The 27914-nt window shown below is 58.0% G+C and overlaps 1 protein-coding gene across 3 annotated transcripts; it reads right to left on the bottom strand.

The window, feature by feature from the left end:
• On the bottom strand, nt 1-27914 carry LOC108291736 (sarcoplasmic/endoplasmic reticulum calcium ATPase 3). Of its 3 annotated transcripts, XM_037732676.1 has the most exons (21): nt 27719-27914; nt 27347-27429; nt 26131-26235; nt 25802-25940; nt 25119-25199; nt 24948-25033; nt 22786-23250; nt 20463-20551; nt 20196-20298; nt 18607-18738; nt 17427-17552; nt 15976-16194; nt 15547-15882; nt 13601-13821; nt 12179-12381; nt 11211-11296; nt 6546-6679; nt 5681-5798; nt 5096-5213; nt 4671-4741; nt 1-1535 (listed from the first exon to the last, which is right to left on the bottom strand). In XM_037732676.1, exons 3-21 carry the CDS (start codon nt 26170-26172, stop codon nt 1395-1397), a joined length of 2910 nt encoding a protein of 969 aa, XP_037588604.1. In that variant the 5' UTR covers nt 26173-26235; nt 27347-27429; nt 27719-27914; the 3' UTR covers nt 1-1394. The 3 variants fall into 3 exon arrangements, with proteins under 3 accessions (XP_037588604.1, XP_037588606.1, XP_037588605.1); XM_037732678.1 differs by lacking the exon at nt 4671-4741 and having other exon boundaries at nt 1401-1532; nt 27719-27912; XM_037732677.1 differs by lacking the exon at nt 4671-4741 and having other exon boundaries at nt 1401-1535; nt 27719-27911.

Below are 27914 nucleotides of genomic sequence, written 5' to 3'. Positions count from 1 at the left end.
TCCATCGCCCCAGACACACAACCTTTATTTCTCTACCAAACAGCACGTCAGCAGGTGGGTACAGGGCCCTGTTCCTGCTAGCACCTCCTCACCTCCCCCCAGGAAAGGAGCAGAGACTCTCTGCAGGCACCAGACGCCCTGCCTCCCCCACTGCGTTTCTCTCACTGGCCCCCCAGAACCTGTGAGAGAGAGGAGGGGGGAGGCGTGGGAAGGGGGGCTACAGAACACGGAGCCCATTGGTCTGCAAGGCAGGCTGAGCAGCTCTGGGGACTAGGAAAGGGTTGTGAGTCTTGATTTACACACAAAATCATCACTTTGCACTGTCTCTAGGACAGGCGAGGCTCAGGGCAGTGCCTGACACTGTTTCCTGCCGCACCTAGCGAGTTTTTGCCTAAGTAGCAAAAGCCGACTTAAGAGAAAAATTCTGCCCATCAAATGGCACCTTCCTGTGATCTGACCTGATGCAATACACCAGGAGGGAGGGGGGGAGGGAGAGCAAGTGCCCGTGGGGAATTAGCCAACCTTAGTGATATCTTTCGGCTCAGGGCTGTCGTGGGCAGAGGGCAAGGAGTGAGGCCAAGAGTCCAGGAGAGCCCACCAGGCTCGGAGGCCCCAGCTGTGCAGACGGTGGGCTGGGTGGAAGGGCACCTCGGTCAGGGACCTGAGGCTGTCTGGGGTCTCAGGTGCCAGGGGCGTGGGTGCGGAGTTTGACCTCTGCGCGGTACAGTGGGCGACAGCGAGACGCCAAAAGTCTTATGTGCTCAGGACAGGGAACCCTGAGTCCAGGAAGCGAGGGGGGCTGAGACAGTCCTTCCAGGCTGCCTCCCAGGAACAGCATCTTTGCTCCGCCCCCATCCCGGGTCCTTGTGTCTCTGCTGACCCTTCACCCCCCGGTCCCTGCACACATAAACAGAAACAGCCTCAAGCTCTCAGGAGCCGACTTTGTGGAAGCAAAGCAGAGTGGTGGGGACTGCCCACCCTCGCTGTGCACAGCTGGGCCCAGATGGCCCCTCCTGATGCCCCATGGCTGACCCGGCCCCAGACCAGGCGCAAGGGAGAGGTCAGAGCAGGAAGAAGGACCCCCAGGAGTCCTCATCAGTGCAGAGGCACCAGTCACCAAGTGAACGTCCAGCTGCTAAGTGAGGGGGAGCAAGCTCCAGACGGGCTTGTGATTTGGGGGTGGAGGGGCCCTGGATCTCTGGGTCTGCTGCCAGCTCCGGCTTCCTGGCTGCCCCCGCCTCCAGCCTGCAGCTCCTGGGCTACAGCATCAGAGCAGGGAACTTCCCAGGAGAGTCCAAGGGACAGGAATTACAGAGCCCGCAGGCCAGAAGGAAGTGGGGACGGAGACCCCAGGACGGGGCTGGAGATGACCGTTCTGGCATCAGGCCTGTGGTTTATCCGGTGGGGCCCAGTGGGCAAGTGGGTGAGCGTGGTGGCAGGGGTGGGGGCGGAGGCCAATGCTTGGGCACCATCAGTCTGTGATGCACCCCGAAGACTCCACTCTGTTCCCAGCACTCACTTCTGGTTCTTTTCTTCTGGAAGAAAAACCCAAGAGCGTGTTAAAATGTATGCGTGCTGGGTGCAGTGGCTCACACCTGTAATCCCAGCACTTTGGGAGGCTGAGGCGGGCGGATCACCAGATCAGGATTTCGAGACCAGCCTGGCCAAGATGATGAAACCCCATCTCTACTAAAAATACAAAAGTTAGCCAGGCATGGTGGTGTGAGCCTATAATCCCAGCTACTTGGAGGCTGAGGCAGGAGAATCACTTGAACCCGGGAGGCAGATGTTGCAGTGAGCTGAGATTGCACCACTGCACTGCAGCCTGGGCGACAGAGCGAGACTCCATTTCAAAAAAAAAAAAAAAAGATGTATATGTGAGGGCACACATCCAGGCGGGTTCCTTCCGGCCCCTCCCAGCCCCTTCCATCCTCCACCTCTCCAGAACAGCCCCAGGCTCCCATGGCCTCCGTCACTCCAGACCCCCTGAGCTGCCGCCAGGATCCTGCTCTGCAGGACACATTCCCCCAACTCCTTCACTCCAATGCTCCATGAACACCTCCAAACCCCCAGTACGTACTCTCCTGGTTTTAAGTCTGGGGAACCGCCACCCGTCATTGCAAGGTTCAGAACCAGGGTCGTCCTTGCTTCTCTTGGCCAGCTGTCACACCCAGGCCTGATTCACCCAAAATGCGCCAGCTAACCTCTTTCGCTGCTGCCCCCCACCAGGCCTCAAGGCCTCCCGCCCTGGCCCCAGCCCCAGTCTTACCATCCCATCATCCCTCTGCACCTAACATCAAGCCAAAGCTGAAATCCAGTCCCAACACCCCATTTCACGGCTTCTCACTGTCCTCAGGGAAAAGTCTAAGCCAGCTTGTCACGGGGACCTCCCAGATCTCCAACCCCCCCCCTGCAGACCAGCCCCCGGCCTCCCCTGAGAGCTGCTCAGCCACACCTGGGCAGAGCTAGGAGGTGTGCCAGGAGAACCTCGCCCAGCCCCCAGGGCTGACCCAGGAGCCACGACTCTCCCCAGGACACATCCCTTGTAAAGGACATAAATCACGGGGCAGCCACAAGCATCAGGCTTCAGAAAAACTTCCCTAAAAGGCCACCCAGCTGGCTTGGGAGCGCCAAGGGTCCCTCTCTCACCCCCGCCCCGCCTGGCTTTAGGAGGCCCCAGGGACCGCAGCCGCGCTGGGCAGGGCTGGCTGGGCTTCCAGTGAGCACATTCCTCGGGGTGTCTCCACCCCACCTCTCAGATGGAGCCGCAGGTACCCAGCCTGTGTCTGTCCTCCAGGATCCAGGCCCCACCTTTCCAAGCCGAACTTCTCAGGTACCACGGTCAGCCTCTCGGGGAGGCGGAGGTGGGGGTGCTGCCTGGGACAGCTCCCAGGGCCAGAGCTCTGCCTCCTCCCCAGAACCGATAATGCCACTCGCCCACCTCCTGCTGTTAGTCTCACCCCCTCTTTTCTTTTCTTTTTTTTTTTTTTTTTTTTTTTTTTTTTTTTTTTTTTTTTTTTTTTTTTTTTGAGATGGAGTCTTGCCCAGTTTGGAGTGCACTGCAGCCTCCATCTCCCGGGTTCAAGGGATTCTCCTGCCTCAGCCTCCTGAGTAGCTGGGACTACAAGCATGTGCCACCACACTCGGCTAATTTTTGTATTTTTAGTAGAGACGGGGTTTCATCAGGTTGGCCAGGCTGGTCTGGAGCTCCCGACCTCAGGTGATCCGCCCACCTCGGCCTCCCAAAGTGCTGGGATGACAGGGGTGAGCCACCGCGCCCGGTGTCTGTCAGTCTCACCCCCTCTTGCCTACCCTTCATGGATGACACAGTCCCCCCCATGCTTACATCCCTTCGGTGCTCCCTCACTTCCCTGAGGACAGTGTCCAGGGTCTCTACCCTGGCACTCAAGGCCCTTGCCACCCCCTGGGCCTCACCCCGCTGCCCTGCACTCTTTGCCACCCCCTGGGCCTCACCCCGCTGCCCTGCACTCTGAATGCATCTGTGCTTACTCAATCCTGTTCCACCAGGTTCATACCCGTTCTTTCCAAAGGCTGCTTTAACCTCAAAGCCTGGAGAAACTCCCCCTACCTCCTGGCCCAGCAGGAATCTCTCTCTCCCAGCCCTCCTGGACTGTCCCACCCAGCCAGGGCCCTCCCCCTCTTCAGGCCCAGGAATCCTCCAGCATCCAGCAGCCGATGCACAAAGGAAGGCATCTGAGACGCAGGCTTTCCCCCGCTGGCTGAGACCTTTCAGCTATGGGCAGAATTTTCTCACTTGTACGTTTTCTCAGGAAAACCTGCCAAGCTCCTAGGTAGTTGTGGCCATCTGGGAAATCTCCCGAGGAAGACAAAGGAGCCACCGGAGCTGCCACGTCCCCAGGACACCCCGCTTTGCAGGTGAGTGCGTGTGGCCAAGAACGGCTGGAGGATTTCCTGGCAGACCTTCCGGGCGCTCCGGCCAGTGGCCAGCGCTGGGAGGCCTCAGGTCCCCCTGGATGGGCGTTTCCAGGGTCAGGTCTGCTCCCTTCTCCACATCTCCCAAGGGTGCCACAGAACACTGGCCAGAAAGAACCAGGCAAGAGGCAGAATGGCCTGGCTCAGCCCCCGCCACCCGTGAGCTCCAATAGGCTGAGTGCCCACCTGCACCCTCGAGTGAGCCCCGCCAGGACTCTGGCCACTCACAGGACAGGCCAGCTCCCTTGCTCAGCCCCTAGGGAATGATGGATGTGTGATCTATTTATAGCCCCCCACTCCCTCCCCTGGGGCACATTTCTGCCAGAGGTGGTCCTTAACGACCCAGCTGACCCCACAAAGGCCTCAGCCACTGCCAGCCCAAGCTAGGCCCCTGCACCGCAGTCCAGCCACACGGCCACTGGCTCTGTGCACGTGCCCAGGAACGGGAGCTCACCCCGGCTTCCGCCCTCCCTAAGCAGCCCTGACAGCGAGACGAAGCCGTGTCCCCGGCCCTTGGAGGTTCAGAATCACCCACTCTCAGAGCCTACCTGGCAGAGGCAGGTGGAGGGACCCCACATCCCTGCCCACTCCTCCCCACCCTCACACCGCCTACCCTGTCCTCTCCACTCTGGGGTCAAGACAGACCCAGAGCTGTGAGCTTGGAACAAAGAACCCTCCCCTCGCCCCACCCACAAGGTGACACCAAAGAGGCCAACCCGGTGTGATCTGGGGTCCAAGAGGTGGTCGTGTCTGCCTACTCCAGGCCTGCGAGACTGTCCCCAGGATGCTTGGATAAAGACAGGCCAGTGCAGAGGGGTCAGAGGCCGAGGCCCAGAAGTGGGGCCCTGGCCACGCAGGGGGTGGCAGGTGAAGACAGGCTGTGTGGCCGAGCGGTGCTCTCGTTGCTGGCCCAGTGAACCCAGGACCCCTGTAGTGCCGGACCCCGCAGACACCTCGGGTCCCAGCCAGCAGAGCCCCTTCACACCCTCCGCTTGGGGATCCAGGAATGCCCTCCCCACCACGTGCAGACGGAGAGGCTCTGCCCACTGCACCCACAGCGTCCACGGCGGCCCAGGAGCAGAGGCAGGTGCGGGGCAGGCTGGAGGCAAGCGGCGACAGGCGGGGCGGGGCCTCCACTCACCGCCCACGTGCTTCCGGGACAGGTACTTGAGCGCCTCGTCCAGCAGGATGACAGGAAGAGAGATCTGCAGCACCACCACCCACTGGCGCCCACTCAGTGGTGTCACCTGGAAAACGAGCTGGCGGGGCAGGGAAGGGACGTTTGGCTGAAGGAGGCACTGTCCTGTTGCCCTGGCTGTCCGCTGGCCTTACCCCCCAGGACTCTGATGGACTCTTCGTGAGCACGCCTAAGAACCCCCTAGATGCAGCCCCCAAATCTTCGTCCACCCGGTTTCCTCTGCCTGAAGGCCCCCCACCCTTGCCTGCTGGGACAGCCCCCGCCCACCCTGTGGGGAGGCGGAAGGATTCTGCCCATCGAAGGTATCGTCCTTCCTCCCAGCCCAGCAAGAGGTTTTCCCCTCTTTGTCCCCCAAGTCTGGGCGCTCGGGACAGTGAGGCCACATCTGGGGGCCGTGGCTGGCCAGACCCCTCACCTCCCTCTCCTCCAGGTGGCTTCCATTGCAGGGGGGCCCGGAGAGGCCCAGCGACCAGCCCAGATCCCGTGATGTCCGGGGAGCAGGGCAGTGGGGCAGGCGGGGTGACTCACGGGCAGTGGCGGCACGAGCAAGATGAGGAAGTGCAGGGCCATGGACATGGCCACGGCTGCCAGCAGCCAGGGGTTCATCCAGGGTGGCATCCGCAGCAGTGACTGGTTCTCCGAGACGCTGCCAAGGCACGGGGCGTTCTCCTTAGGCCCTGCCGTGGGCACCCACCCCATGGGAGGAGGCTGGCCACTTCTCCAGCGGCCTGTCACTGCTGCCCGCTCGGCCCACCAGGGCCTGTCTGGGGCTTCGGACCCCTTTCTATCTCCCTCAGACCTAATCCTGGCCTCTCTATTTCTTCAGACCCTAGTCTCGGCCATCTTTGTTCCCTAGACCCCAGTCCTGGTCCCCAGGGACTCTCAGAATCCCCCCCAGGCCCCTCTGACCCTTACATCCCAATCCTGGCCTCAGGGCCTTTGGATCCCAGTCTCAGACGCCCCGACCCCCAGACCCTAACCCTGGACGCTACCTGGGCCCAGACCTCAATCCTGGACCCCTCTGACTCTGACCTCAGTCATGGACTCCTTGACCCTGGAACCCCAATCCTGGACCCCCTTGAACCTCTGACCCCAATCCTGACCACCCCTCAAACATCAGACCCCAACCCCTTGACCCCAGACTCCAATCCTGGGCCTCCCTGAGCCCTAGACCTCAACCCGGGACCCTCTTGACCTCTGGACCCCAATCCTGGATCCCCTTGAACCTCTGACCCCAATCCTGACCACCCCCCAAACATGAAACCCCAATCCTGGACCCTCTTGACCCATAGACTCCAATCCTGGACCCTGCCCCTCAGACACCGATGCTGGAGCCCCCAACCCTCAGCCCCCCACTCCTCAGCCCCAGCTCCAGGCCCTGCGCCCAGCCCACCTGTTGAGGGCATTGCACATTTCAATGGTCACAAGCACGGACAAGGCCATGGTGGTGGGGAAGCGGGACTCAAACACCTCACAGTCGACGCCGGCAAAGAGTGGGTTGTCCTCGGAGCACTTCAGGAAGTTCCTCTGAGAGCACCGTGGCGGGTCAGAGAGAGTGGCAAGTCAGGCGGGTGGCTGCTGGGTGGGAGGAGGGAAGCCTCACCCTGCCCTTGGCCCACACCTGGGCACAGCCAGCCCACAAAACGTTGCCATGGGGTGGGCTGGGGATGCCGGAAGGGGCTCAGGGTGGGGGGCGCTGCACCGTGCCAGGGAGAGTGGGAAAGGCAGGCGGCTCTGGAGCAGTGGGGCGGTGATCAGAGGGAGACCATGTGGCATTAGCCTGGGGAGGCTGGCGGGACCCTGGAGACCACGGAATAAGGAAATACGTGTGAAAATCAACCACAAAACCACGCGTGAACGAATTTCACCTGTGTGGGACACAGGCCCCGATCACTGTTACTGAGATTCCATTTACAGCTGGGCGTGGCAGCTCATGCCTGTAATCCTAGCACTTTGGGAGGTCGAGGCAGGTGGATCACCTGAGGTCAGGAGTTTGAGACCAGCCTGGCCAACATGGTGAAACCCTGTCTCTACTTAGCCAGGCGTGGTGGCGGGCGCCTGTAATCCCAGCTACTTGGGAGGCTGAGACGGAATTCCTTGAACCCGGGAAGTGGAGGTTGCCGTGAGCCGAGATCATGCCATTGCACTCCAGCCTGGGCAACAAGAGCGAAACCCTGTCTCGAAAACAAACAAAAAAGATTCCATTTACACCTCATACCTCACTCCATTTCTGCCACTGGAGACTAATGAATGGCAAGGGGAGCCTTGACAGGTACCTTCTCTGTAATTATCAAGAAGCCGTTAAGGTCAATAAAGGAAGTCGCCTTTGCCCCTGTAACCCCAGGGGCGTTTTCTTTCTGCTCATAAACCTTGTTCACAGAATCTGCTGAGAGAAGAGGCTGAACTGAGGGCATCCGGGGAACCTGTCTTGTTCTTTCATATTATGGGGATGAGGGTGAAAGTTTCCAACCGTTAGCCGGCTTATTCTCCAAAAATACAGATCTGCTCTTGGGAGTCTAGTCTGAACACAGAGATCTGTTACGTTAGAAACTGGGGCCATGTGCCGTGAACATAACCCTCAAGGAAAAACCTGTAAAATGCCCGGCTGTCTGATCTACTGTCGGTCCCGTAAACACATCTGTTTTTCCACCCTGCGCAAATGCAGATGAGGCCACTCTAGGTGTCTTTGCTTCTCTCATGCAGGAAGGAAAATAAGTGTGGCTAGATTTCTTATTTTAACAAAGAGATAAAGAATCTGATAATCTCTTAAATCAATAGTGGACGTTTCTCCAAAACTCAGGCTCCAGCATTCAGCGCAAGTGCACGTCTTGTTGTTTTTGATTTTTGTTTCTGAGACAGGGTCTGACGCCCATCGCCCAGGCTGGAGTGCAAGGGCAGGATCTCAACTCAATGTAGCCTCGACTTCCTGGGCTCAGGTGATTCTCCCACCTCAGCCTCCCAAGCAGCTGAGACTACAGGCCTGAGCCACCACGCCTGGGTAATTTTTGTATTTTTAGTAGAGACAGGGTTTGGCCATGTTGCCCAGGGTGCTCCGCTCTCAAAGTCCTGGGCTCAAGTGATCCACCCGCCTCGGCCTCCCGAAGTGTCGGTATTACAGGTGTGAGCCGCCGTGCCCAGCCTCATTTTTGTATTTGGTGCTGACCATAGAGAAGAGAAAATGTCCTGAACTTTGAACCTGACTCTACCCACCCAGTGACCAAGAGGACGAAATCCTCCTGCCAACTATGCCACTGCTGTCAGGTCCCACCCTGCCAGATCACCGTGGCTTATGCATACGTGTGCACACACACACACAGGGACACACGCCTCGCACCCGGGCATGCGAATGCTTATACGCTTCTGCATCTACACAAGGAAGAAAATACCAATGAGATCATGTCAGGATGTTTTGGTCAGGTGTGGTGGCTCACACCTGTAATCCCAGCACTTTGGGATTCTGAGGCAGGCAGATCACGTGAGGTCAGGAGTTCAAGACCAGCCCGGCCAACATGGTGAAACCTCATCTCTACTAAAAATATAAAAGTTAGTTGGCCATGATGGCAGCTGCCTTTAATTGTAGCTACTTGGGAGGCTGAGGCGGGAGAATCGCTTGAACCCGGGAGGCGGAAGTTGCAATGAGCCAAGATCGCACCATTGCACTCCAGCCTGGGCGACAAGAGCAAAACTCTGTCTCAAAGAAAAAAAAGTTTCAATGGGTCTGTTGCTTTTGCCATAAACGAGCAGTGCAGACCTTCTGGATTTGGCCAGTGAGCACCTGCCACACACATCACAGGTCTCAGTGGCAGCCTCTGGAATTATTCATGAGAAGGTGCGCAGGGCTGGAACTTGGCCGGGGCTCCAGTGATCCACCCGCCTCGGCACATCAGAAAACCCTGGGGGGCCCCATTTCTACAGGTGAGGCCACTGCTCGGCCCACTCCCCTCCGCCTGCCTAGTTCCTATTCCCTGCAACCTGCAAGGTCCCCCGCGTTTTTTATTCTTGTTTTTCAGACTGAGTCTTGCTCTATCGCACAGGTTGGAGTGCACTGGTTCGATCTCAGCTCACTGCAACCCCCGCCTCCCGGGTTCAAGCGATTCTCCCACCTCAGCCTCCCAAGCAGCTAGGATTACAGGCGTCTGCCACCATGCCTGGCTAATTTTTGTATTTTTAGTAGAGACAGGTTTTCACCCTGTTGGCCAGGCTGATCTCAAACTCCTGACCTCGAGTGATCTACCTGCCTCCGCCTCCCAAAGTGCTGAGATTACAGGTGTGAGCCACCGCACCTCGCCTCCTCTGGGTTTTATTAACTTAATTGATATTTACATAGCTCTTATGCAACAGATGCCATTTTAAACATTTTATAAGTATTAACTCAGTTCATCCTCTGGGTAGCCCTATGTGGCAGGAAATATTACCATCCATTTAAGGGGTAAGGAAACCAAGGCGCAGAGAGGTTAAGAAGCCTGCCGAAAGTCACACAGCTAGCATGTGGTGGAACTTAGTTACAAGCCTGGAACATTTAGGTGTCCCCGTTCTGAGCCACTCTGCTGCCCATCAGCAGCTTCCTCCTAGAATCATGGAGCTCTGGACACCCCCAAAATTCCAACCGCAACTCGAATTGAAAGTTCTACCTTGGGTCTAAGCCTTGACGGCCTCTGGCTCACCACCTGCTTTTTCTCCGTCAAATATCTCCCACCTTGAAGCACCCTGTTTCCATGGCCCTCTCCCCACTAGACTGAAAGCTCTTTGCCAAGACTTGGCCTGCTCAGTCACTGCCACATTCCTAGTAATTTGTGTCAAGCACACAGTCAGTTCTTTATTATTATTATTGAGATGGAGTCTCGCTCTGTCTCCCAGGCTGGAGTGCAGTGGCACGATCTCGGCTTACTGCAACCTCCTCCCAGGTTCAAGCGATTCTCCTGCCTCAGCCTCTCAAGTAGCTGGGACTACAGGCGCACACCACCATGCCCAGCTAATTTTTGTATTTTTAGAAGAGATGGGGTTTCGACATGTTGGTCAGGCTGGTCTCAAACTCCTGGCCTCAGGTGATCCACCTGCCTCGGCCTCCCAATGTGCTGGGATTAATTACAGGCATGAGCCACAACGCGCTGGCCCTGTGTTCTTTTATTTTTAGAGACAGGGTCTTGCTCTGTCACTGAGGCTGAAGTGCCGTGGTGCGATCGAGGCTCACTTTAGCTGTGACCTCCTGGGCTCAACTGATCCTCCCACCTGAGCCTCCTTAGTAGCTGCGAGGGACTACAGGCACACATCACCACACCTAATTTTTACTTTTTTTTTTTTTTTTTTTGGTAGAGATGGGGTCTCACTATGTTGTCCAGGCTGGTCTCAAACTCCTGGGCTCGAGTGATCTGCCTACCTTGGCCTCCCAAAGCACTAGGATTACAGGGATGGGCTACCGTGCCCAGTCTCCCCTCCATTCTTTTTTTTTTTTTTGAGACAGAGTCTCGCTCAGTCTCCCAGACTGGAGTGCAGTGGTGTGATCTTGGCTCACTTCAACTGCCGCCTCCCAGGTTCACGTGGCTCAGCCTCTTGAGTAGCTAGGATATAGGCACCTGCCACTACTCCCAGCTAATTTTTGTGTTTTTAGTAGAGACAGGGTTTCAGCATGTTGCTGAGGCTGGTCTTGAACTCCTGATCTCAGGTGATCCGCCCGCCTCGGCCTCCCACAGTGCTGGGATGACAGGCGTGAGCCCCGCCGTCCGACCCTCCCCTCCATTCTTGATCTCCTCAGTTTGACCCTCTGCCTAAAGTCCCACCATTTAGGGGCTCATTCCTCTGGAGCCTCGACGTTTTAGGGTTTCCCTGATAAAGGTAAGATAGGTCTGGCAGTCAGGCCCCTTCCCCCTCCTGACTCACTGGGATGGGGAGCAGCCTGTTGGTTTGGGAGGCTGTGCTGGTGTTTCTGGGTTTCTAGTGGGCTGTGAACGTGGCTCCCTGGGTGGGGATGTCTACACGTGCATAGTGAGTGGGGAAGGACACTGCAGGCCACCCAGCGGCTCTGGAAGTTCAACAGGCTCCCTGGCCTTCCCTTGCTCACCAGCTGGTAGAAGTTGACGTGAGGTCCCTCCGCATCACACAGGAACCACCAGGTGGCGGCAGCCACCGTGGCCAGGCCTACGTACACTGCGGGGAGGGGAGGAGACGGGCTGTAGGGAACGGGGTGGTGTCTGGCATCCGTTTCCCCGCCTCCTGAGTCCCTGAATTCCCAGGGGGAGCCACCCTTTTCCTCTCTAAGCCATGTGGTTTGCAGGCCTCCACCTTCGAGGCCCATGCTGGGCCCTCGCTGGTCAATCAGCCTTGGCCACACCCTTGGCCACAGTGACTGGAGATTAGCAGGTGACACAAGGTGGCCAATGAGAACAGGCCTGAGGCTTTTTTTTTGAGATGGAGTCTCGCTCTGTTGCCCAGGCTGGAGTGCAATGGTGCCATCTCGGCTCACTGCCACCTCTGTCTCCAGGGTTCAAGCAATTCTCCTGCCTCAGCCTCCTGAGTAGCTGGGACTACAGGCGCCTGCCATCATGCCTGGCTAATTATTATTTTTAGTAGAGACAGGGTTTCACCATGTTGGCCAGGCTGGTCTCGAACTCCTGACCCCAAGTGATCCACCCACCTTGGCCTCCCAAAGTGCTGGGGTTACAGGCATGAGCCACCACACCCAGTCCAGGCCTGAGACTTTCATCATACTACCAGCGAGCAGTATGACAAAAGGCTCTCTTTTCTATTGAATTTGGGGTTGTAACGGAGTGAGCATGAGGGCAGGAGCTGCAGCAGCCATTCTGCCACCATGAGGGTCACGGGTCTGAGAATGAAGCTGAGGCAGAGCCAGTGACACAGAGACCCAGATCCAGCCGTGCCTGAGATGTGTATGCTCTGGTCTTTTCGGTTGCATGAGCCCATGCAGTTTCTAACGGCCCAGCCAGGCTGAGGCACACTGTCGCAGCTTGCAAGCCTGATACTTGGCTCTCGGGAAGCTTAGGAATTCCACAGAACGCTCAGCCCACTCACCTCCAATAGCCAGGTACCGGAAGAAGAGCCAGCCGCTGATGAGGGCCTCTCGGGGGTTCCGGGGCAGCTTCTCCATGATGTCCAGGTCTGGTGGGTTGAAGCCCAGCGCCGTGGCAGGCAGGCCGTCCGTCACCAGGTTCACCCAGAGCAGCTGCACGGGGATCAGGGCTTCGGGCAGTCCCAGAATTGCCGTGAGGAAGATGCTAGAACAGAGTCATAGGCTCTAGCTCCCGGCAGGCCCCGTGCCCACCAATGGGGGCTCCAGCTCTTGCTCAGGCCCCAGGCTGGGAGCTCACCCACTGTCTCCACAGCGGCCCCTCCTCCCTCCGCTAGCTTGGATGTGAAGGGCGTGTGTACATGGCTCTGCCTCAGGCCTGGCCAGCCCTGCCTTCCCAAGTCCCAGCTCTGGGTCCTGGACATGTCTGCTCTTTTTTTTTTTGAGACAGAGTCTTGCTCTGCTGCCCAGGCTGGAGTGCAGTGGTGCCATCTTGGCTCACTGCAGCCTCTGCCTCCCAGGTTCAAGCGATTCTCCTGCCTCAGCCTCCTGAGTAGCTGGGATTACAGGTGCCTGCCACTGCGCTTGGCTAATTTTTGTATTTTTAGTAGAGACGGGTTTCACCACGTTGACCAGGATAGTCTCGTTCTCCTGACTCGTGATCTGCCTGCCTCGGCCTCCCAAAGTGCCGGGATGACAGGCTTGAGCCACCGCGCCTGGCCCCATATCTGCTCTTTAGATCTAGCAGAGGCCAAGTACACACACACACACACACACACACACACACACACAGGTGCGCGAAAAGGCCATGCCAAAGCATCAGACGTGCAAAAACCTAGCACATGCCACACAGTCCTGCAAACACAAACACCTACACGTCTGCCCTAAGGCGAATCTACACCTGTCCAGCAGCGCACACGCTCACCGTTCCCCACACGCATCCTCACACGTGAGTACGAGTGTGTACACAGTCACACACCGGCACAAACTCTGCTGCTCACACTCACACTCAAAATGCATGAGAGCACACACACATACACACGTCACACACACCTGACTCAGGCACTCACGCCTGTGCACACAAATACACATTCACACACGGACACACACATTCCTGCCTGACTAGGGGTTTCTCTCATCTTGCTAATCTAAAAGTGGAAGTTCATGGCTGGAGGGCTGACAGGCGGCTCTTCAGGCTCCTCCTGGGTGCTGGGGTGACCATGATCCATAGGTCATCAGGGCCTCCGGGGAATGACCAGATGCCCTCTCCTCCCCTGTCCACTCCAAGGTGGGACCCTGGGAGGCCCCAGCCAGGGCAGTGCACAGGCCCCTCCATCCCTGCAACCCTGTCCCAGGAAAGGGCGTTTTCCCGGTCTCGGGCACAGAGCGGATAGAGCGGGGTTCGAGGAGGGAATCCCCGGCCTCACCAGACAACCTCGCCAACGTTGGAGGAGATGAGGTAGCGGATGAACTGCTTCATGTTGCTGTAGATGGCCCGGCCCTCCTCCACCGCAGCCACGATGGAGGCGAAGTTGTCATCCGACAGCACCATCTCTGCTGCTGACTTGGCCACAGCAGTGCCCGAGCCCATGGCGATGCCGATCTCTGCCTTCTTCAGGGCCGGAGCGTCGTTCACGCCATCACCCGTCTGTGGGCCAGGTCAGGTGGGGCTGTGCCTGAGAAATGTCCCTCCCACCTCCCCCTCTCTTCTCCACTCAGCCCCTCCCCGCTCTTAGGGGATGTCCCGCAGGAAGCAGGCAGCTGGACAGGACACGTGGTGGGTTCTAGCATGAACTTAGAAATCGGGCTGAGGATGGGGCTAAGGGGAAGGCAAGGGGAGCAGACGAGGACAAAGTTGGCGAGAATATCGAGCATGAAGTCAGGGAAGGCGATGAGGTGGGGGTGGCTCACGCCTGTGATCCCAGCACTTAGGGAGGCGGAGGCGGGTGGACCACGAGGTCAGGAGATCGAGACCAGCCTGGCCAACATGGAGAAACCCTGTCTCTACTAAAAATACAAAAATTAGCTGGGTGTGGTGGTGTGAGCCTGTAAGCCCAGCTACTTGGGAGGCTGAGGCAGGAGAATCGCTTGAACCTGGGAGGTGGAAGTTGCAGTGAGTGGAGATAGCACTGTGGCACTCCAGCCTGGTGACAAAGCGAGACATCATCTCAAAAAAAAAAGAAAAAAGTTGAAGGTCAGGTCAAAGTCAGAGGCCAAGGCCAGGTCCACATGAGGAGTGATGTCAAGTGCTATTAAGTCTGGAGTTGCATTCAAGGTCAAGATTGAAGGCCAGGTCAAAGTTGAGGTCAACATAAAGTATTACATTGGGGATGGGGTGGCGTCAAGGTCAGTGCTGAGAATCGGGTCTTGGTCCAGGTCAAGACTGAAATCTATATCAGAGTTAAGCTCAAAGCAAACAGGTAGGTCAGGCTGGGTGTGGGGACCCATACTTGCAATCCCAGTACTTTGGGAGGCCAAGGCAGGAGGATTGCTTGAGTCCAGGAGTTCAAGACTAGCCTGGGTGACATAGGGAGACCCTCATCGCTACAAAAAATTAAAAAATTAGGCAGTGTGGTGGTGTGTGTGTATAGGCTCAGCTGCTCAGGAGACTGAGGTAGGAGGATCCCTTGAGCCATGACTGCGCCACTGCACTCCAGCCCGGGCAACAGAGTGAGACCTCATCACACACACACACAAATAATTACATTAAGATGAGAGTCAACAGCAAGGTCAGGGGCAAAGTCGGCACAGCGGTCAGAGAGAGGATCAAGAACCAGGTCGCAGCTGCAGTCCAGGCTGGTGTGCAGATCACGGCTGGGCCATGGGTCAGGGTTAAGGTCAAGGAAAAGGACTGGGTGAGGCTGGAGGTCAGCGTTCTGGGCACCGGGCCCAGAGGAACATTATTTAAATCTCTCTTTGTATTTGAATTTTTTGGTAATAAGACGTTAGAAGGCCGGGTGCGGTGGCTCACGCCTGTAATCCCAGCGCTTGGGAGGCTGAGGTGGGTGGATCACAAGGTCAAAAAATTGAGACCAGCCTGGCCAACATGGTGAAACCCTGTCTCTACTAAAAAAAAATTACAAAATTAGCTGGGTGTGGTGGTGGGTGCCTGTAAGCCCAGCTACTCAGGAGGCTGAGGCAGGAGAATCACTTGAACCCGGGAGGCAGAGGCTGCAGCGAGCCAAGATCGCGCTACTGCACTCCAGCCTGGGCCACAGAGCCAGACTCTGTCTCAATGAATAAATAAATAAGATACTAACAAGGCGTTAGGAAAGCTAAGCATGAGGCTGAGGGGAGCGCTGCCCAGCTTGCTCTTTCCGCGCACCGCGACCCCACCCGTCAGCCTCTCCCGGGCTCCAGGCTGTGCCCTCACCATGGCGGTGATCTCGTTAAAGGACTGCAGGTTCTCCACGATGCGGGACTTGTGTGTGGGCTCCACGCGGGCGAAGCAGCGGGCAGTGCGGCAGGCGTGGCGCTGCTGCTCGGGGCTGAGGTCATCAAACTCGCGGCCCGTGTAGGCCTTGCCCGCCACGTCCTCCGTGTCCCCAAAGATGCCAAGCCTGCGGCAGATGGCCACAGCAGTGCCTTTGTTATCCCCGGTGATCATGACCACACGGATGCCCGCCTGGCGGCAGCGTGCAATACAACCAGCCACCTCAGGCCTCGGCGGGTCCAGCATGCCCACGCAGCCCACGAAGGTCAGGTCCGTCTGTAAGGAGGAGACAGATTCACACGGGGCCGGAGCTCATCCCTGACCTGCCATCTGCCCAGCTGTTGCAGGGAGGAGCGGCCCCGCACCCACCTCGTACTGCGCAAACTTGCTGCAGTCGTCCAGCTCCATGTCCTCCTTCCTTGGGGGCACGTCCCGGGTGGCCAGCGCCAGGCAGCGCAGCGTGTCTGAGCCGGAGCCCCAATCCCGGATCTTTGCCAGGATCTGCTCCCTGGAGGTGGGGGTCAGGGGTGCTGTGCGGCTGCCCACTCGGACCGAGCTACAGCGCTCGATCACACTCTCAGGAGCCCCCTGCGAGGCGGGGAGCGGGAGAGGAGGCAGCACATCAGTCAGGGCCCCTCCTCTCCCTCCTGCCCAAACTCAGAAAACTAGACCCAGATTAGGGGAATGGCCACCCAGTGCTACACACACAAGGCAGGGACCAGAATACATTCTTTGAAAGTTCAGAGGGCCAGGTGCGGTGGCTCACGCCTGTAATCCCAGCACTTTGGGAGGCTGACACGGGTGGATCAAGAGATTGAGACCATCCAGGCCAACATGGTGAAACCCCGTCTCTACTAAAAATGCAAAAATTAGCTGAGTGTGGTGGCGCATGCCTGTCGTCCCAGCTACTTGGGAGGCTGAGACAGGAGAATCGCTTGAACCCGGGAGGCAGAGGTTGCAGTGAGCCAAGATCACAACACTGCACTCCAACACATTTATCTTTTGGCAACAGAGAGAGCCTCCGTCTCAAAAAAATAAATAAATAAATAAAGTAAATTCAGCGTGAGAACCAAGTGGGCCCCCCTGTGAGACAATCTAAAGGGAACAGGGGTGGGAAGGGTGCTGGGGTGGGTGCAGCCACCAACCAAGCAAAGCTCCCCCCCCGCCCCCGCCAGCCCATAGGGGTAGGGGAGGGCTTGGCTTGGTTTGCCTTTGCAGGTTGGAGTGGGAATGGCATCTCTGCCGGCCTGGCCTCCCTGGTGCTATTCCGGTTCCAGCTGCGTAGGAGCCTCCGCAGCAGGGAGGCAGGCTGAGCCCTGCTGGGGACCAGAAACAGAGCCGCACACAGGGTGTGGCCGGGCACAATGCTGGGAAGGAGTCCGGGGGTCACAGGCCCCTCAGTGGCCTCGTCTCACCCCAAACCTCACCCCGGGCTTAGGAACAGCCTCTCAAGCTCCTTCAATGGCTTCTCCTGCTCCTGAAAGGTCACCCAGACACTAACTTTCCAAAGTGGCCGGAGCTCCCAGCACAGAACAGCTCCTGTGCAGGGTTAAGCTCAAGCTGTGTGTCCTGCTTCGGGTCTGGAAGCAGCAACGGGAGATGCCGTAGACGGTGATGTGCACGGGGGCTGATTCCTTTCCCTCCCTGGGACTCAGTTTCCAAAACACGGAACAAGGGTATGCCACCGGTTAGAGGCAAAAGGGGCTCCTGAGAACTTCTAACCCAACCCTGCCACTTGCAGGGAGACGGGCCCACAGAGGAGCTTGGATGGCCAGGTTCCCCTGGGTGTGCAGGGGCGCAGGCCGGACGGGCAGCCCCACCTTCACAAACATCTTGCTGCTCTGGGCCGCAGCGTGGGGGCGCGTGGGTGTGCAGTACACGGACATGGACTTCCGGTCTCGGGAGAACTCCAGGGTGAACTCCTTCCGCACCAGCTGCTTGATGACCTGCGGGTCCAGGCAGGTCAGGGCAGGAAGGACAGAGCCAGTGACCCTCGCCTGCTCTCCCACCAACTGCCTGGCCCCTAGAAGGCCTCTTGCCGTCTGTGGGGTAGCATCTATGCTCCTCTGACTCTGCCATTCAAGGCCCCCACTTTCCTCTCCAGCCCCAGAAATGGCAGTCAGTTGCCATTCCCCGACCACGCTGTGTGCAGCCCAACGCCAAACCCTTGTCCACACTCAGCCTTCTCCCCGCTTTGCTCCCTAGCCAAGTCTTACTAGGGTTTAGACGTCCTTCCTCCTCCCAGAAGCCTCCCAAGACTTCACTGTCAGCCGGACGCAGTGGCTCATGCCTGTAATCCCACCGCTCTGGGAGGCTGAGGTGGGCCGATCACCTGAGGTGAGGAGTTTGGGACCAGCCTAGCTAACAGAGTGAAACCCCGTCTCTACTAAAAATACAAAAATTGGGCCGGGCTCGGTGGCTCATGCCTGTAATCCCAGCACTTTGGGAGGCCGAGGCGGGTGGATCACAAGGTCAAGAGATCGAGACCATCCTGGTCAACATGGTGAAACCCCGTCTCTACTAAAACTACAAAAAAATTAGCTGGGCATGGTGGCGCGTGTCTGTAATCCCAGCTACTCAGGAGGCTGAGGCAGGAGAATTGCCTGAACCCAGGAGGCGGAGGTTGCGGTGAGCCGAGATTGCGCCATTGCACTCCAGCCTGGGTAACAAGAGCGAAACTCCGTCTCAAAAAAAAAAAAAAAAAAATACAAAAATTAGCCGGGCATGGTGGCACATGCCTGTAATCCCAGCTACTTGGGAGGTTGAGGCAGGAGAATTGCTTGAACCCGGGAGGCGGAGGCTGTGGTGAGCCGAGATCGCGCCATTGCACTCCAGCCTGGGCCATAAGAGCGAAACCCTGTGTATGTTAGTTTTTCGTGTGTAATATATTACACATTTATCTTTGGGGACATAATAAATGCTTTCGTTAAAAAAAAAAAAAAAGCCTTCGGTGTTCTCTCTGCCTTCTCCAGATGTCCCAGAAGCCCCACCCCCGCTCACCGCATTGCAGGCACCAGCTCGCTCCACCCGGGACAGGGCCTGCAGGTCGGTGTCGAACACGTTCATCTTCTCCACCAGGCAAGTCAGAGCCGTCTCCGTGGCCTCTCCCACCTTCTCATACACACCCTTGGCCTGGCAAGGACCGGGGGACAGGGAGTGAAGGGCAGGCTGCCTCCAGCCAGCGTCCCCAGCCTCACTCACTCCTTGCCGGGGTGGTGTCTGACACTGACATCCAGCCTCCCACCCCGGCATCGAAGGCCACACACCCTCCCTGCCCTCCGCCTGCATCTCTGTCCACTTTCTGCCAGCCTCCTTCGGGTGTCTGCTGTCTGGGCCTGCTCCTGCCCTCCCACCTGCTCTCCCTGGGACCACGTGCCTCCTGCCTCCAGCTCCATGTGCTCATGACTGCCTGTGCATGCCCCGCCAAGATCCCTTGCTGAGCCCCTTGCCCACAAGTCCAACCCCTGCCTGCTGAACCTTGTTCCCTGGGGGCCTCTCGAGCCACCTCTCCCGCTTCCTGTAGTTGACACTCCAGTCACAGCCCCAGCCAGGACAGCAACCAGGAGCCACCCTGGCCTCCTCCCTCTCTTTCACCTAACCAGTCACCGAGCCCTAGGATTCTCGGCTCCTAAATGTCGCTGACCCATGCCTTCTCCCCTCTCCCTGAGGTTCCAGCCAGGGCTCAGCCAGCATCTCTGTGGCATAAATGACCACATAGCCCTCCCTGGCTCCGGTCTGGTCTGTCTGTCTGTCCTCCACACAGAAGCCGCGGTGATCTGTAAATGCACATCTGACCGTGTCTCTCTACTACTCAAGTGGTGCTCTACTGCCCCCAGCTTGGCCTTGGAGCAGACTGGGCCTGGCCAAGGACCTCTCCTTGAGCAGACGCATCCTGCTGCAGCCACGTGAACGGTCGTCAATGCCGAAATCACAGAGGCTTTAACTGAATGTGGGCCTTTTGTGGGTTGTGTCTTCTGCTTTAAACACTTTTTTTTTTTTTTTTTCTGAGACAGAGTCTCGCTCTGTTGGCCTGGCTGGAGTGCAGTGGCATGATCTCTGCTCACTGCAACCTCAGCTCCCAGGTTCAAGTGATTCTCCTGCCTCAGCGTCTCCAGTAGCTGGGATTACAGGCGAGCAACAGCATGCCCGACTAATTTTTTTAATTTTTATTTCTAGTAGAGATGGGTTTCACCATGTTGGTCAGGCTGGTTTCGAACTGCTGACCCCGTGATCCGACCGCCTCTGCTTCCTAAAGTGCTGGGATTATGGGCACGAGCCAATGCGCTCGGTTGCTTTAAACGCTTTCTTGGTCCTGTTCCCCAAATCTCTTCCCCCCACCAGGTATCCCCAGCCCTTCAGCCCCTTCCATGGCAGTCCCCAACAGCCCAGGAGCCCCAGAGGGAGGGTTCTGAAGCCCGTCTGAGGAAAGGGAGGGGCAGCAGAGAGGGGTGCGCCGGGGTTACCGTGCTCCCTGGGTGTGGCACTCCCAGGGAGCAAGGGCCGCCAACCCTGGGAGCTTTGAGGCTGGGAAAAGGGTCTGTCCGGGTCGCCGGGATACTAGGGAGGTCATGAAAGGGAGTGGGGCCCACCTCGTTGTAGTCCAGCGCCGAGTCGTTGCACAGGGCGCAGATGGTCGCCAGCTCAACCAGCCCGTCGAACTGGCTGCAGCGCACCTGTCGCTCCCCCTGTCTCCTGCAGAGCCGTAGGGGTCACAAGGAGGGCCTTGGCCTCGCCCCTGGGAGGGGCTCCGCCTCTTGGCCCCGCCCCCGGGAGCCTCCCACGGACACCGCGGCCCCGCCCAGCGAGGCCCCGCCCCCAGGCCCCCCCGCCCACCCGCCCCCTGGCCCCGAACTCACACTTCGCCCTCGGGGGTATATGTGGTACCCGAGATGGTGAACTCGTGCAAAAGGCAGGAGCCCGCTTCGGCCTCGGCTACCACGAACATCTGGGGAGCGCAGGGGCGTGCTCAGGCTGGGTGGGGGGGTCGCCTCCCTCTTCCCTGGACAGCCAGTGTGAATAAAGCCTGATCCCTGGGTGGGGTCCTCCAGGCCCCCTGCCCCACTAAGAGCCAAATAGGCCTGGGCGTCCGTCCCCACCGGGAGGGAAACAGAAGGCAGGGTTCAGGCTGTGGTGGGGATGTCTGCTCTGCTCGTGTGTGTCCCATTCCGGTTTGTCCAAATGTGCTGGGCTTCTGAGGGATTTCTGGCAGATTCTTCCATTCCCTGGGGGCAGCTGCCAGCTTGAGGGAGCCCTGAGCTAGGCAGAAAGCCTGCCCATCTCATTGTGTGACCCCTGGCCAAACACCTGAGCCCCCGTTTCTCCCCCCTGGTAACATGGATATCACCCCTCTTTTGTCTTCAAGGATATGAGTTCCTGGACTTCAGGGGAGGAAACCCACAGGCTGCTCTGAGGCACAGTCCCCTCTAGCCCAGAGATGGCAGAAAGTGAGTCCCTGACACGGGCCTGCTGGTCACCCAGCCCCTACCTGTGCACCTCAGGGACAGGGGCTTACCGGGCCCAGGACGCCTATTTCTCTGTCTGTTTGGCCAGCTCTGCTGGGGAGATGGTTCTTGCTTCTGGACATGACTTTGCTGTACATTTTCAAGCAAATGGCCAGCCCAGCGCCCAGGAGATGCATAATCAATGTCCCTTCCTTCCCTCTCTCCTCTCGGCTTCTGCAGCCGTCCCCCAGCAAGCACAGCCCAGCATCCAGCACATGAGGCCTCTGCAACTTCCCTGCACAGAGCTTTAAAAATCTTTATTAGGGCTGGGTGCTGTGACTCAGGCCTGTAATGCCTGCACTTTGGGAAGCCAAGGAGTGCGGATCACGAAGTCAAGAGATCGAGGCCATCCTTGCCAACGTGGTGAATCCCGTCTCTACTAAAAATACAAAAATTAGCCGGACATGGTGGCGTGCACCTGTAATCCCAGTTACTCAGAAGGCTGAGGCAGGAGGATTGCTTGAACTGGGGAGGCGGAGGCTGCAGGGAGCCGAGATCATGCCACTGAACTCCAGCCTGCTGACGGAGTGAGACTGTCTCAAAAAAAGAAAAATATCTTAATTAGGGCTGGGCATGGTAGCTCAGGCCTGTAATCCCTGCACTTTGGGAGGCCAAGGCGGATGGATCACCTGAGGTCAGGAGTTCGAGACCAGCCTGGCCAACATGGTGAAACCCTGTCTCTAACTAAAATACAAAAATTAGCGGGGTGTGGTGGCGCACACCTGTAGTCCCAGCTACTTGGGAGGCTGAGGCAGGAGAATTGCTTGAACCCAGGAGACGGAGGTTTACAATGAGCTCAGATTGTGCCACTGCACTCCAGCCTGGACAACAGAATGAGACTCTGTCTCAAAAAAAAAAAAATCGTTACTAGTCAAGAAATACTCTGTTTAAATAAAATCCTACCAGGGCTTTTAGCAGGACAGTAAAGCTCATTAGCACCCTCCCGTACAGCAGCCTCTGATGGGCTCCTAGAGGGCCTTAGGGTCTCAGAACACAGAGCATGGGTTTCCAAGCCCAGTGGGCAGATGTGGAAGCAGGGGTGACAGAGGGGCCATGGGGGACCCGGAAGGGTGGAGAACCCCTTAGCCTTTTACCATCTCCACACCCACCCACCTGCTGGGTCAGGAGGAGCCTTCTGCCCCATGGGCCTGCTGAAGTCTCAGCAAGAATCCCTTGGCCATGTGGGCAGCAGGCCCAGGAAGTGGGATCAAGTGCCCTGGAATGAATAATTCCTGCCTGGCCCTTTCCGGGATACCGGAGCTGGCTTATCTGGTGACAGGCGTGGACTGCACAGAGTCATGATAGGGCAGGATGGAACCCGGGTCTGGGCCAGCATGGCGCCTATGCCGAGGCTGAACTTGAGCCTCTCCTGCGTCCTTTATGGTTACCTAGCGGGGCTCACACAGCCAGGCTTCTGATGAGACTGAGGTTCACAGACGGTCAGCAACCTGGCCAGGGCCCCACAGTGACGCACAGGCCTCAGTGACATGTGGCCACCAGCCATTGTTTGCTATAGCCTCCCTGTCATCTCATGAAAACCCGGACCTGCTCTGTGCCGAGGGACAGCCCACAGGTTCTCTCCTCCATCCCTCACCGAAAAGGAGGTCGGGGAGAGACCCAGAGAGGGAGCCCAGCCTGCCCAGTGACGCACAGCAACACCAAGCTGGCCGTCACTCACCCGGCAGACAGACATTTGATTGGTGGTGAGCGTGCCCGTCTTGTCAGAGCAGATGACTGAGGTGCAGCCCAGGGTCTCCACGGAGGGCAGGCTTCGCACGATGGCATTCTTGCGTGCCATGCGCCGCGTGCCCAGTGCCAGGCACGTAGTGATGACAGCCGGGAGGCCCTCGGGGATGGCGGCCACGGCCAGGGCCACGGCGATCTTGAAGTAATAGACAGCTCCGCGCAGCCAGGAGCCACCGTGGGCCGGGTCAGCAAAGTGGCCGATGTTGATGACCCACACGGCCACGCAGATCACGGAGATGGCATGGGACAGCTGCCGCCCAAACTCATCCAGCTTGCGCTGCAGTGGCGTCCGCTCGGGCTCCACCGCCGCCATCTGGCTCCGGATCTTGCCCAGCTCCGTGTGCAGGCCCGTGGCCACTGCCACACCCACTGCTTTGCCCGATGCGATATTGGTGCCCTGGGCCAAGGGAGAGGCAAGGAAAAAGCTGCTCAGAGGCCAGCCATGGGCCTGGGACCCCTGACTCCTTCAGGCCGGAGTAAGCCACTTACCCTTCTGCCTGGCTTGCTTTTTCTGGGTGTCGCTAGTGCTTCCAGACTTCCGTAGCTATGTTATGTATAGGGTCACTGCTGCCTTCCCATGATAGTGTCAGCTCTAAGAAGGCAGGGATTGGCCAGGCGCAGTGGCTCACGCCTGTAATCCCAGCACTTTGGGAGGCCAAGGCGGGCGGATCACCTGAGGTCAGGAGTTCGAGACCAGCCTGACCAACATGGTGAAACCCTGTCTCTACTAAAAATACACAAATTAGCTGGGCGTGGTGGTGTGTGCCTGTAATCCCAGCTACACGGGAGGCTGAGGCGGGAGAACCACTTGAACCTCGGAGGCGGAGGTTGCAGTGAGCCACGATTGCTCCACTGCACTCCAGCCGGGGCGACAGAGTGAGGCTCTGTTTCAAAAAAGAAGAGGTCTGGGTGAGTTTCAATTTCTTGATCCTCTTCACTTCCAGGAGGTTTTCTGTCCCCTTATAACTTGGTGGCCTGGGCCATTGTCTCACTGGTCTGACCCTTCCTTGTGGCCCCAAATGCTCCTTGCTGGTCTCAGGCTGTTGCTGGGCAGCTGTGAGTATCACTTGCTAACTGTCTCTGAGGCCACAGAGGCAGGTCTCTCCTGCCAAAGCTCAACCCATCGTGCTCCCTGAGAAGAGCCGGGTACAGGGCACCACGCCTTGTGGGTCAGTTTTCCTATCTGAGAGGGGACTGTTCCCACCATCTTCCGCCACTTAGGCAGGCCTCTTTCCTCTAGAGGATTTCTGCTGGGTGATTATAGGGAGGCTCTGCCCTTCCAGGAGAAAGCAGGGTCTCCCAGCAGATAAGCTCTAAAGCCGGGATGTCTGCGTTCGCCCCAGCTCTGCCGCTCACTGGCTGTGTGACCTTGGGCAACTTTGCTGGAAAATATAGGTAGCAAGGATAACAAGAGTGCTGGTTTCAAATATTTGGTGTAAGGATTAAATTAACTAATATGTGTAAATGGCTTAGAACAGTGCCAGGCACGTCGCCCCCAGTAAACACAAGCTACAATTACGCTATAAACTTGCATGTATTGTCAAGAATTGATGAGGTTCTGCCCTGTAGGACTTTAGCTGATTAATCCTAATGTCGGGCCAGGTGCGGTGGCTCACACCTGTAATCCCAACACTTGGGGAGCCTGAGGCAGGCGGATCACAAGGTCAGGAGTTTGACACCGCCTGACCAACATGGTGAAACCCTGTCTCTACTAAAAATACAAAAATTGGCTGGGCGTGGTGGTGCATGCCTGTAATCCCAGCTATTCAGGAGGCTCAGGCAGGAGAACCACTTGAACCCAAGAGGCAGAGGTTGCAGTGAGCTGAGATTGCACCACTGTACTCCAGCCTGGGCGACAGAGCAAGACTCTGTCTTTAAAAAAAAAAATTAGCTGCGCATGATGGCATGCACCTATAGTCCCAGCTACTTGGGAGGCTGAGGTCCAAGAGTAGCTTGAACTTGGGAAGCAGGGGTTGCAGTAAGCCAAGATTGTGCCACTGCACTCCAACCCGGGTGACAGGGCCAGAAAAAAAAAGTAATAATGTTATTTTTACCATTGCCTGGGCAAAGTCCCCAGACGTTTCAGGGACTTACAGAAAACAGCATGTTCTTCTTGTCCTGGTTCACAGCTCGGGGGTCTGGGATGGCCTCTGTGTGCTTGGTCACCGACACAGATTCACCTGTGTAGAGATGAGAAGCCTCACATGAAGACACACCCATCCCCTGGTCCAGACCCACCAGGTCCCAGCCTCCGGGAGGCCTCACCCGTCAGGATGGACTGGTCCACTCTCAGCGTGGTAGACTTGATCTCGATGAGGCGGAGGTCGGCGGGCACCTTGTCCCCCACTGTGCACGGAGAATGGCTTGGCTGAGGGTGGCTTTGGGCACCACTGGCTGGGAAAAGCCAGAAGGGTTCCCAGGACCAAAGGCCGGGGCTGGGCGCTGGGTGCCTGAGCTGCAGCTGTTCTGGTGGACCCCTGTCCCTCTGGCCCACAGCCTCATCTGTCCAACGGGGTTTTGGCCAAAGGGCTTTGGAGGGATCTGACGGCCACCCCCTCTGTATAAACAGCCGGAATGATGGAGGCACAGAGACGGATGGGGCTCCCAGGCCCACATAATAAAAGGAGGAAGCCCCTATGGGAGGCTGACGCAGGAGGATTGCTTGAATCCGGGAGGCTGGAGGTTGCAGTAAGCCGAGATCCTGCCACTGCACTCTAGTCTGGGTGACAGATCGGGACTCCATCTCAAAAAAATAAATAAATAAAAATAAAATAAAATAAAAGGAGGAGGCCCCTAGGGGAGGCTGAGGCAGGAAGATCGCTTGAACCTGGGAGGCGGGAGGGTGCAGTGAGCCGAGATCGTGCTACTGCACTCCAGTCTGGGCGACAGAGCGGGACTCTGTCTCAAAAATAAAAGAAAATAGCATAAAAGGAAGAGGCCCGGCATACCCGCCACTTCTACAATGTCCCCAGGGACGATGGCGCGGGCGCGGATCCTCTGCACGCTCCTGCGGTCCGAGCGGATCACCTTGCCCATGTCAGGCTCGTACTCCTTCAGGGCTTCGATTGCACTCTCAGCGTTGCGTTCCTGCAGGGCAGAAGGCAGGCGGGCGGTCTGTCCCTGCTGCCCGCCCCCCGCAGGCCACCCCCTTAGAGTGACTCCCCGGGGCCTGGGATGGAGCCAGAAGCAGAAGGGCCTGCAGTTCCCCGGCACCAGGTGGGGGCACTCCTAGTGGCTGGGAGAGCCCTGGCCCAGTCCCGCCCCCAGCACTTCCCACCTGCCACACGCCCACGATGGCATTGGCCACGAGGATCAGCATGATGACCAGGGGCTCCACGAAGGCGGTCGTGGTCTCCTCGCCCTCCTCGAACCAGGCCAGGACCTGTAGGGTCACAGCGGGTGAGCTCGGGCCCTGCTGCGGGCCGGGATCTGCTGTCCTTTTCCTTGGCATCCCGCATCTCCTGTCTGCTCTCCTGCTTTGGGAAGATGCCACTGTGGAGCCTTGGGCCTGGAGAGGGCCACTTCTCTGAGAAGGATGCCCACCCCACAGGAGTGACCACCCCACCCAGGCCAAGCTTCAAGGGTGTGGAGCAGTTGCAGGGCTGCCCGCCGAGGCCTTACTGTCTGCCTGGAGCACAGCTGCTCAGTATGGTCCCCAGACCAGCAGTGGCAGCGCCTGAGAACTTGTAAGAAATGTAGTTCTCGGCCGGGCAGGGTGGCTCACACCTGTCATCCCAGCACTTTGGGAGGCTGAGGCAGGCGGATCACCTGAGGTTGGGAGTTCAAGACCAGCCTGACCAACATGGAGAAACCCCGTCTCTACTAAAAATACACAAATTAGCTGGGCGTGGTGGTGTGTGCCTGTAATCCCAGCTACACGGGAGGCTGAGGCGGGAGAACCACTTGAACCTCGGAGGCGGAGGTTGCAGTGAGCCACGATTGCTCCACTGCACTCCAGCCGGGGCGACAGAGTGAGNAGCCGAGATTGTGCCACTGCCCTCCAGCCTGGGTGACAGAACAAGACTCTGTCTCCAAAAAACAAGACATTTTTGTGGTCACACTTGAGAGGTGCTGCTGGCATCTGGTGAGTAGAGTCCAGGGATGCCACTAAACATCCCACAGTGGAAAGCCCCCTCACCCACCCCAACAAGAATTATCTGGTCTAAAATATCAGCAGTGCTGAGGTAGAGCAGGTCTAGTCCTCAGCAGGGCATGGCAGGGGCAGATGTGAGTTGCGGAGCTGGCTGAGAGCCAGAGGGTAAGATGGATCGAGGGGTCAGGTGGGAGCCGGGAGCCCAGTGTAGGGGCCGTGAGGTTCAGGCAAGGGAGGCTGAAGTCGGAGCAGGGCAGGGCCAGGCAAGGCTGGGGAGCCAGCCGGGGACGCCCACAGTGTGAAGGACACGGCTAGGCTCCTGGGTCTCTGAGCGCTGCCCAGCCTGGCTCTCCCTCCAGGCTACCCCCGACCACAGGATGGCAGGCAGGGCCGTACTTACAAAGGAGACCAGGGCGGCCAGCAGCAGGATGCGCACCAGGAGGTCCTGAAATTGTTCCAGCACCAGCTCCCACAGGGACTTCCCTGGGAACGGGGAGCACGTGTGAGGCTGGGCCTCCACCACTGACCCTTCCCACTCAGAGCTGGGATGGCCTCGGAGACCTCCCGGCCCGTTCTCTCCTGCACTCGGAAGACGGAGAACCCAGGTCGCTGAGAGGCACAGGTGGGTGATCCTGGGGCACTCAGCAAGGCCTCCCTTGCTGGGAGAGGGAGTCACGATCTGACAGTGAACCACACAGGGAAGCTGTCCCGTGGCCTGGTGGCCCACCCCGGTGCCAGCCTCCCGGTGCCAGCCTCCCCGTGCCAGCCTCACCTTCCTCGGTCGGGAGCTCTGCAGGATCCAGGCAGCCACGGTGCCATGAGGAGACAAGAGAGGAGGGTCAGCGGGGGTCTCGGGGGAGCCTGGCAGCATCTTCCCACGGCACCCACCCAGGTCCCCACCGAAGTCTGGATGTGTCCTCAGGCCTCTCTGAGGTCACAGAATGGATGGTTTGATCCCAAATGCCTCC

Source organism: Cebus imitator, unplaced genomic scaffold, assembly GCF_001604975.1.
Source record: "Cebus imitator isolate Cc_AM_T3 unplaced genomic scaffold, Cebus_imitator-1.0 Scaffold464, whole genome shotgun sequence".
Lineage (NCBI taxonomy): Eukaryota > Metazoa > Chordata > Mammalia > Primates > Cebidae > Cebus > Cebus imitator.
The sequence above is the reverse complement of the archived record's forward strand: the minus strand, read 5'-3'. Positions and strand labels throughout refer to the sequence as shown.

Bases quoted from the DNA above. Each gene is read 5' to 3' on its own strand.
- LOC108291736 (XM_037732676.1), bottom strand. From the start codon at position 26,172: ATGCTGATCCTCGTGGCCAATGCCATCGTGGGCGTGTGGCAG. The intron at 25,034-25,118 runs GTGAGGCCTCCC...ATCTCTACACAG, and splicing joins GGACCAGTCCATCCTGACGG to GTGAATCTGTGTCGGTGACC. The intron at 12,382-13,600 runs GTGAGGCCGGGG...ACTCTGTTCTAG, and splicing joins AACGTTGGCGAGGTTGTCTG to CATCTTCCTCACGGCAATTC.